Below are 9,487 nucleotides of genomic sequence, written 5' to 3'. Positions count from 1 at the left end.
GGGCGAGGCCGGGCCCGCGCAGGTGCCGCCTGGGTCGCGGGTCTATCCCCGTTTGCCTTGCCTTTTCGCAGACTCGGAGGAAGCCAGCATGGACGCGGAAGTGCGGAACCCGCCGGTGGGCTGCCAAGGCGAAGACGAGAACGGCTCGCTCTCTGCCGAGAAAGCCGAGGAGCCCCAGAGCGACCCCCCCGACCTGGAGGCCTCCGTGAGCAACGGGGGCGAAGCCGAGATGGAAAAGGAGTTGGTGGAGCTGAAAATTATCTGGAACAAAACCAAGTACGACCTAAAGCTCCCTCTGGACAGCACCGGAGCGGAGCTGAAGCTGAAAATCCACTCGCTGACAGGTGAGAAGCCGCCTCTTGTTCCCTGGAGAAGGAGCTCGGCCTGAGACCCGGGAAGACTCCTGTGCTAAGCCTCCCTCTCGGTTTCCTCTCTGGCAGGCCTTCCCCCCGCCATGCAGAAGGTCATGTTTAAAGGACTGCTCCCGGAGGAAAAAACCCTACGAGAAATTAAAGTCATCAGTGGAGCAAAAATAATGGTGGTGGGCTCGACTATCAATGATGTCTTGGCAGTAAACACACCAAAAGATGCCACTCAGCAGGAAGTGAAGTCCGAAGAGGCCAAAAAAGAGCCCCTCTGTAGACAAAAGGTCAGTTGGAGCCACCAGCTGGCATGGATGGGTTTGAACCTGCTTTTAACTTTCCAGAAAAGGTAAACTCTATTGAACCGGAGGTCTGCGGGGAAAAGGGTTCTTTATATTTTGTTAAGCTGAAGCTTTGTATTGTGATGGTCCTTCTTTTCCATCAACACTTCAGTTTTAAGATGGGTGGAAGCAATCCTTAGCAATCAATTTATTGCCTACCAGCATTGTCATGGACAGGCACTTAATTTTAACTTGTAGAGAATCCCCAGATTGGTAAATCTAATTCAGTAATGCTTTTTGGTCACCAACTCACCTTTTTGAGTTGTCCAGCTGGCATGAGATGTTTTCAGTCTGTGGTTCTGACATTTATTAGACTGTGAACTTATGCCTCATTCTTCATATGTAGAAGGTGTCGGGAGATTTGTCCTCCATATTCCAATAGGGTAGGGCAACATTATTTTTCTGAAATTCTGCCAGCTAATTTTACCAGCAATGAGTAAAACAGCCTGTTTCCCAGATAAAGTATTTTCTTGTAACCCTATCTTTTTCCCCCTTGCTGTTATTTTCTTGCCATCTCACTGACTTGTTTACTGGTGGTAGACAAGGTTTTATTTTTTAACTATTAAGCAATTGAGCATGCACAGGCAGACTATTTTAACCTTTCCAAAACCTTTGGTTGGTTCACCATAAATTATTTATAGCTGCTCTACTTTTTTTTTTTTGGCTCCTCTTATTGCCTTGGATTTTTGTCAATGCTGATGCTGCTAATATTTCCCATGATTTATCATCTCTTGGTATTACCTCCTTCCCACTTGCTGTTCTTGTGACTGGGTTTAGCAGTTCTTACCACCAACATTCAAAGGCTGGTTTTTGTTTTTTTCTGCAAATCCAACCACCTTGATCCTATAATGAGAGAACTCTGTAGCCGCAGTAAACCAGAGTGCATTTAGGCAGATGTTCCAAATGTTTTGGTCTCCCCATTCAGAGGTTCTGTGAGCACCACCTGCACCAAGATTGTTGTGCAGTGCAACAAGTTGCAGAATTTTGAAAGTAGAGGTTGCAGCCTGGTTTGCAGCCTCCAGCTCTGTGAGCACATAGAGAAATATATATTGGCCGAAGTAAGAACACATTCCTTCAACTCAACCTTTGAATTTAAAAAAGTTGCCTGTACCATCTAGATTTTCTGTGTAACTTCAGCCAGATTATTTGTTGAGAAAACATGAATTCTGCTCCACAAGGAAGAAATGCTGATATGATAAGAACTCTTCGGTGTCTTTTAATTAGTATCTGCTTGCACCTTATTTATAGGGTGCATTTTCTGACTGAAGGTTGCGCATCTTAGAATTTTTAGATTTCTCATTAATATGCTGTCAAGTAAGCACAATGGAAATCCTGCAAGGCTTCTATCATTTGTTGGTTAATTTTTATTTCTGCTTTACAGCAACATAGGAAAGTCTTGGATAAAGGGAAGCCTGAAGATGTGATGCCTTCTGTCAAGGGTGTCCAGGTAAGAAACAAGAATCGAAGGGTCAGGGGTTGGCAATTCTAGCTGTTCTGTTCTTACTGAGAGGCAGTAAAGAGAATATAGTGTTTCTCCTTCAATCAGTGAATCAGAATAGAGCCAGAAGGGACCTTGGAGGTCTTCTAGTCCAACCCCCTGCTCAAGCAGTAGATCCTATACCATTTCAGACAAGTGACTGTCCAGTCTCTTCTTAAAAACCTCCAGTGATGGAGCACCCACAATGTCTGAAGGCAAGCAGTTCCCCTGGTTAATTGTCCTCGCTGTTAGGAAGTTTCTCCTTAATTCCAGGTTGCTTCTCTCCTTGATAGGCTTCCATCCATTGTTTCTTGTTTTGCCTTCTGGTGCTTTGGAAAGTAAATTGACCCCCGTCCTCCTTGTGGCATCCTCTCAAATACTGGAGCCCTGCTATCATGTCCCCCCTAGTCCTTCTTTTTTCTAGACTGGCCATTCCCAAATCCTGCAGCGTTCTACATATGCTTTAGTCTCCAAGCCTTTAATCATCTTACTTGCTCTTCTTTGCACTTATCTGGGCAAATTTCTGCCTTATATTGCTTTTGCCTCAATGTCCAGTACTATATAATACATTATTTAATTTACACAACAAGTTATATATTTTTCTATGTTTATTAAATATGATTAATTCTTTCACTGATAATTTTTCTTTTACTGGAAAACTGCTGTCATGTCACCCTTAGTCCTTCTTTTCTCTAGAATAGCCAAACCCAAATCTTACAATCATTCTTCGTATGTAAGTTGTACTGTAAGTTACTTTGTTCATAGAAAGCTTGTGTCTCAACCTCTTTAGGAGCGCCTGCCAACCGTTCCTTTATCGGGCATGTACAACAAGTCAGGTGGAAAAGTACGGCTAACCTTTAAACTTGAACAAGATCAGCTCTGGATTGGCACTAAAGGTGCGTGCCCAAGTTGCGTGATTGTTCAGATCCTGAAAGCTCAGCTTTATGTGATAACAGTACTTTGTGATTTCTGGGTTATTGCGTCTGAGCTGGTGAGCCTCACTGAATCCAATTCACCCGTGAATTGAGCCTGTTTAAGTTGCTCCATTTTGATTTGTGCGCAATGTGTGAAGCTTAAAGAGCCAAAACATTAGTGACAGGATGTCTTTTGCTGCCCCTTGACTTGATGCTTTTAGGGCAAAAGTTTCCGGTTCTGAGAAACGGGAGAGCAGCCTCAAGACCGCCTGGAGCCCCCCCCCCCAACCCTGCTGCCTGGCACTTGAGGCCCGTGGTCTCAGCTGGCTGAAAGGCGAGTGAAGGGCTTGGGCTGCTGAGCGAGAGGCAGTGGTGAAGCTCCCGAGGAAAACTCTCTGTGGGATGGGATCCATGGGGCTGTTTTTCTCTCTTGAGATTTCACTGTAAACTGCATACAGAATGTATGTATATGTATATATATTGGCGCTGTTAAGCAATACTGCTCTTGCTGATTTTTTTTTAACAGCAAATAATGTGAATTCAATTTTAAATGCTTCTAAAATAATTATGCAAGCTTAATTTTGGTTCGGTAGCATATATTCTGCAATACTTATGACCACAATTGAGCCCAAAATTGCTGCCCTTAGTGAGACAGTTATTAAATGAATTCTGCACCATTTTACAACCTTTCTTGCCACAGTTGTTAAGTGAATCACAGCAGTTGTTTAGTTAGTAACACAGGTGCTAAGTGAATCCGGCTTCCCCATTGACTTTGCTTGTCAGAAGGTTGCAGTGACCCCGGGACACTGCGGCTGTCATAAATATGAGTCAGTGGCCAAGCGTCTGAATTTAGATCCCCTGACCCTGGGGATGCTGCAACAGTCATAAGTGTGAAAATTAGTCATCAGTCATTTTTTTCAGCACCCTTGTAATTCAAACGGTCACTAAATGAATTGTAAGTCAAGGACTACCTATATTTAAGAATGTGTTTTAGCTCCTTAGAGCCTTGTGGAATTGAATTGAATATAAATTATAGCAAGTAAATCAGTATATCTCATAATGGGATCAATGGGCACAGAATGCTTTGCTCCATTAAGTGCAAAATATTTGTACTTTTTTCATATTACAAAAACAACTCAATCTGTTTTGTGTGGCATAGTTTATTTTTTGTTAATGTTATATTGAGCATAGTTCAGTAATTTTCTTCGCCTACTGGTATTATCTGTTTTGAAGCTATATCTTTACTTTAAATAAATGTGCAGAATGCTTTGCTCCAGTAAATGCACAATTTGATAATTTTGTTATCTAATTTTGTTTAGAGCTAAGCAGCTGATACTTTGGGTCCTTGTTGAACTCTGAGCTTGATTGTTCCTACGTATATTTCTCTTAACCAGCGTAGATAGCATCTTCAGTACAAGGGAGAGTAAAGTTTGCGGGTGGGTTATTTAAAAAGCATTTCTTATTTAACGTTCATTTATTCAATGACTGATTCCTGAAGTTCTGGACATTGCAATACGCCTGTGATGGCCATGTGAGCAAACTCCAGCCCACTTACATTTAGGCTCGATGTCATCAGCTGACCTGCCACACCACGTACTGCACTGCTGCTGTACCAGCTGGGCCTCCGTTCACACCAGGCTTCTTTAGGTCCAGCATGGCCAGGGCCTCCTTTTATCCGCCAGGCTTCTTTTTGCAAAAGATGGCTCTGGGCAGGGTGTGAGAGAAGCCCCGGCTGCACCAGCACATAATGGCGTGCAGTGTAGCCAGGTGAGATGGCACACAGGATTGGGCAGCTGGTGGCAGTGGGAAGGCGGGCAACCGAAAGGGCAGCGATAGCAGCAGCACTTAGACTTATATACCATCTCTAGTGCTTTGCGGCGCTCTCTGATTGGTTTACAATGTCGGCCCATTGCCTCCAGCAATCTTGGTCCTCATTTGACTGATCTTGGAAAGATGGAAGGCTGAGTCGACCTTGAGCTGGTCAGGATCAAACTCCAGGCTGTGAGCAGAGTTTACCTGCAATCTGCACTCTAAACCACTGCGCCACCATGGGGGGGGGGGTGTAGCTCAAAAGGAGGCAGTCCCTTATCAAACCAAGGCTCAGAGCTGGGAGGTACGAAACTGGTAATGGCTTGCATCAGGGTGAATCCTCATCTAATAACCTGTGGGTTTTGGATAATGATGGTAAAGGGGGCTGCCATCACATAACATCATGGTTTACAACTTCATTGCTTACCGATGGAAATTCCAGTCCCAATTCCCATCATTAACTGAGGACTAACTGTCGTAGCTGGTCTTGATAGTCTTAGTTGGGGTGTTCCACTGTCAAGGAAGAAATCACTCAGCAAGGCCAATCAGTAAACACCAACCTTCCATGCACTGAAGATGTTACCTAGCCTGGTGATAAATGTGCGGGAAAATAACTAAGATCAGAATATGTAAAGTTTGACGTAGACACTAGTTGCTAGAGTTGACCCTTTATCCAACCATAGGCTGCGTGTCCAATAAGACAAGAGCGTGTAAAAGATTTAATGATGGTATTTGTACCTTGTCCTTTTAAGATAAGCTTGGTGGGTGGGAGGGGAGAATATGGGGAAATGTGGAACAACAGTTATCCAAACGTTTTGTATCTTTCAATGTAGAAAGAACAGAAAAGTTACCCATGGGATCCATCAAGAACGTGGTGAGCGAACCCATTGAAGGGCATGAAGATTATCATATGATGGTAAGTGGCTTCAGCTGAGAATTGATGCCTTCTCATGGGCAAAGGCAATCAGCTTGAGGGGCTCCAGCAGAGTTTATCCATGGAGGCAGCAGTTCTTTATACCAGGGGTAGCTTGGTCCCTCAACAAGTCAGGACATGTATCTTAGCAACTTTAAAATATTTAAGTAAAGCCAGTTGGGTCTTTTCTGCTTCTTCCTTGTAACAATCATCCTTGGCAGTTGGTCAGCTCTCGCCATCATCTGCAGTCATCCCAACTCCCAGACCCTCTGACCTTCAGATGACTTGGTCTCCAACTGCTGAATGCCAAGTCAGCCTGTAATGGGTCTTTGTCATCCATTATTGTGTAACGATAGATTCAGAATGTTTCACCAAGGCCTGGATGAGCACGGAAGAGGCCTTGGGTTAGTAGCTGGCCTCACTCCAAGGCTGGGAGAGGGGTGGAGTGTCTGTTGTCATGTGAGAGATTTGGATGGATTCCAGAGGAATTGTGCCCCCAAAATCCAATATGAGCCCTTCCTATCAGTCAGGATTGTTGCTCTAGTCTTGGCTGCCTGCTATTCTGCAGCTTCCCTGCTCCGGGAGTCTCCTGGACCACGGAGACTGAGTGACTTGCCTCCACTCAGTGCAGAAACTGAAGTGCCCCAGGAATTCATGGCTAGTATGATAACCATGAACTGAACACAGATCATCAAGCACCCAGCACGCTATGGTGGGCAAGCCCTGGATCTCCTTTTTGTCTTGGGGCAGGTGCAACAGGATCTGCTGAAGAATGTTAATGTAATATCTGCTCTTGGCTGTGGTCAGACCCCCGTCTGGTTGTCTGGGAGTTTTTGAAATCTTCAGCTACTGTACCTGGTGCATCTCGTTAATATCCTGACTGTGTTTGGGGAGTTTTCTGAGGCTCTGAGGGGCAGTTTGACCACAGCCTGATTCCTCACTTGAAATGAGGAGGTGACAAAACATGAGATTGGATGGACCCCGAGTGGCCTCTCCTTAGGGCTCCCTTGCCTTTTGGAGGAGCCCCAAAAAATGAGTAGCAGAGGACCCTGAGGATGCTGCTGGGGAGAGCCAGGCAGGTTCTTTTGGACTTGCCCGTTATCTGGGAGGGGTTTTATCCCGTGAGTCTTGAGTTGTTCTCAGAATTGTTAGCGCAGCTACCTGTACGATAGATCCACGTCCCTCTTTCCTGGCAAGGCCGTCGGAAGAAAATGGGTTGCTGCAGGGGCTTCTTCCTTGAGTGAAGGGGTAGTGTGTGTGCCCCCTCCTCAAGAAACCATCACTGGATGCAGAGAGAGTGGACAATTTCCATTTAGTATCTCACTTCCTGTTTTGAGGAAAGGTTTGGAGAAGTTGGCTGAGCTGCAGTTCCAGAGAATCCTGGGAGAAAAAGATTACCCGGAATCTTTTCAGCACTGATTGCACTTGCGGATGATCTCTGGCAGAGTGGGAGAGGCAGTGCGACTCTTCCAGATGTCTTAGCAGCCTTGATTGCGACACCCACCTGGACCGACTTCAGGGCGTGGGAGGGGCGCTGTTCTGCAGTGGCTTTTCTTCTATCTCCTAGGTTGGTGCGTGGAAGCGGTAGAAGCGAGAGAGCGAACCTTAAGCCTCCTCAGAGATCAGTGTCCTCCCCTCTCATGTTTACGATCTACATGGGATTGCTGGGAGAGGCCATCTAAAGGCACGGGTCAAGTGTCCAAAGTACGCTGATGAATCCCAGTTCTCCATCTTGGCCCCCTGGCTACCCAAGTGATGCCTTTGAGTCGGAGTCCCAGGGGCTGGATGGAGGCTGTTAGGGGCCGGCTCTGAGTTGGGAGGTCAGCTATATCTGAGAATGTCTGAGATTTCGTTCTCAAGGGGGTTGTGCTTCCCCAGGGGGAACTCTGCACAATTGGGGCTCCTCTTGGACTTGAAAGAGCCGGTGGCAGCTGTAGCCAGGGTTTGCCCAGATCCATCTTATCGTTGTCATTCATAACATAGTCACCTCCTATTTGGAGCATAGGTAGACTTACATCCACAATTGAGATCAGAATCTTTGGTCGTTGAGTGAAGCAGTCACAGGATTGCTTCACTCAACAACCACAATCCCTGCATTCCCAGTTGCGGTTGGAAAATGATTCCCCGGGACGTTAGGTGGCTGAAGCGAAGGAGCTGCCTGCTGCAGGGGCCCCACTCCCACGGGGCCAGGGCCCTCTGGCAGGCAGCCCTTTCGCTCTCAGAGAGGCTGGCCGGAAAAGGCCGTCCTGAAATCAAAGCAGGATTCTTTCAGGAAATGTGTGCCTCGGGGGGCATTTGCAGACAGACCCCAGAGAGACAAGAGGGCTCCCTCTGGATTCTGGTGGTGGTGGTGGCGGCAAGCACCCCCTGCTGCAGAGGCTCCATGCCAAAATCCTGCTTCAGGCAGAGTCCCGTCTCCCCCGTTCCATGGAGGAGCAGAACAGGGACGTCCTCTCAGGGTGCTGTTCACCTGACAAGCCCACCCCTCCCCCGTTAATGCTGACGGGCGGTCTTGCATCTGGGGGAGACGGCACCTTGCAGTTACCGCTTTGTCCTCATTGCACATCAGTGGTAACAACTATGGTTCAAAATCTGGCTTGTTGTGCCTTGACCTGTCAAGCTGGTCTATACGTTCACAACACAGCTAGATTGCAAACCAGTTTCAGCCTGTGGACGCAATCCCAGTTTGAAGAGCAAGCTCAGTTCCCTAACTGGCCAGTTCAAATGAAGCAGCAGACCGTGGTTTGTGGCATGGAGGAATTGGCAACCAGACTGCAGGATCCAAGGGGAGGAGAAAACAGCTTCCTTGGGGCTCCTTGTGGTGCAGCTGTGGGGTGGCTGAAAATCCGCCAGCCTTACTGAGTAGGAAAAATGGAGGGGGGGTGTCAAACTTTCCAGGAGGTGACCTGGAACTGAGATTGTTACTTTACTGCTGTAATGTTTGGCTTATATCGTTGGACTCCAGGTAAGAGTTTCTGACATAAAACCCTTGATTCTAAAACTGGAAGTAAATGCAGATCTTCTAAAATCACCTGACGCTGAAATGATTGTGGCTCATGGGTTTCAAATCCCCTCCTCCCCTCCTTAGGCTTTCCAGTTGGGTCCCACAGAAGCCTCTTACTACTGGGTCTACTGGGTGCCCACTCAGTTCGTGGATGCAATCAAGGACACGGTGCTAGGGAAGTGGCAGTACTTTTGAAGGCACGCTCACCTCTGGCATGGAGACGGACTCGGACCTTAAGGACACTTGCTGGAAGAGGCCCGGATGGGAGTGGTCCTGGAACTTCTCGATCAACGCCATCTCGGAAGGCCTGGGAGAACGCCAGAGGTGGGGATCTCTCGCCATTAGTTCATTTTTAACTTAAAGCAGTCCAGCAGCAGGAGCTCTTGTTCTGCGGCAGCTTCAACCGTATTTAAAAAAAAGCAAATACAATGGAAATCAATAAATCTTAATTTACAAACCACTGTGTGTAATACACTTCAACTCTACAGCTCTTCAGATTTCGACAAAAAAACAAAACAATATATCACTGTGGATTTTCTACATGGCTTGGACAAGAGGCGGATATTTTCATAATTCTTCATATATAAATACCATTGTTTGGGCTTGTAATTGGCCGTCGGAGAAATAGGTTTTCCTCATCTCTTTTCTTGGAAATTAATAACTTTTC

The 9,487-nt window shown here is 46.4% G+C and overlaps 2 protein-coding genes across 2 annotated transcripts in view; one reads left to right on the top strand and one right to left on the bottom strand.

The window, feature by feature from the left end:
- Positions 1-90, bottom strand: part of EARS2 (glutamyl-tRNA synthetase 2, mitochondrial) — a 6,859-nt gene extending 6,769 nt beyond the window's left edge. Inside the window, exon 1 of the mRNA XM_015831718.1 lies at positions 57-90. Coding sequence (XP_015687204.1) covers positions 57-90 — 34 coding nt within the window. The remainder of the gene's footprint in view (positions 1-56) is intronic.
- UBFD1 (ubiquitin family domain containing 1) lies at positions 77-9,278 on the top strand. The gene is made up of 6 exons (XM_015831746.1): positions 77-344; positions 441-649; positions 2,085-2,150; positions 2,971-3,076; positions 5,737-5,819; positions 8,905-9,278. Exons 1-6 carry the CDS (start codon positions 89-91, stop codon positions 9,013-9,015), a joined length of 831 nt encoding a protein of 276 aa, XP_015687232.1. The 5' UTR covers positions 77-88; the 3' UTR covers positions 9,016-9,278.
- Positions 9,279-9,487: the final 209 nt, after the last annotated feature.

Source organism: Protobothrops mucrosquamatus, unplaced genomic scaffold (genome assembly GCF_001527695.2).
Source record: "Protobothrops mucrosquamatus isolate PMUCROS unplaced genomic scaffold, P.Mucros_1.0 scaffold_278, whole genome shotgun sequence".
In the NCBI taxonomy this organism is placed as follows: Eukaryota; Metazoa; Chordata; class Lepidosauria; order Squamata; family Viperidae; genus Protobothrops; species Protobothrops mucrosquamatus.
This window is presented reverse-complemented; position numbering and strand designations above follow the sequence as displayed.

Bases quoted from the DNA above. Each gene is read 5' to 3' on its own strand.
- UBFD1 (XM_015831746.1), top strand. From the start codon at position 89: ATGGACGCGGAAGTGCGGAACCCGCCGGTGGGCTGCCAAGGCGAAGAC. The intron at 2,151-2,970 runs GTAAGAAACAAG...CAACCTCTTTAG, and splicing joins CTTCTGTCAAGGGTGTCCAG to GAGCGCCTGCCAACCGTTCC. The intron at 3,077-5,736 runs GTGCGTGCCCAA...CTTTCAATGTAG, and splicing joins GCTCTGGATTGGCACTAAAG to AAAGAACAGAAAAGTTACCC.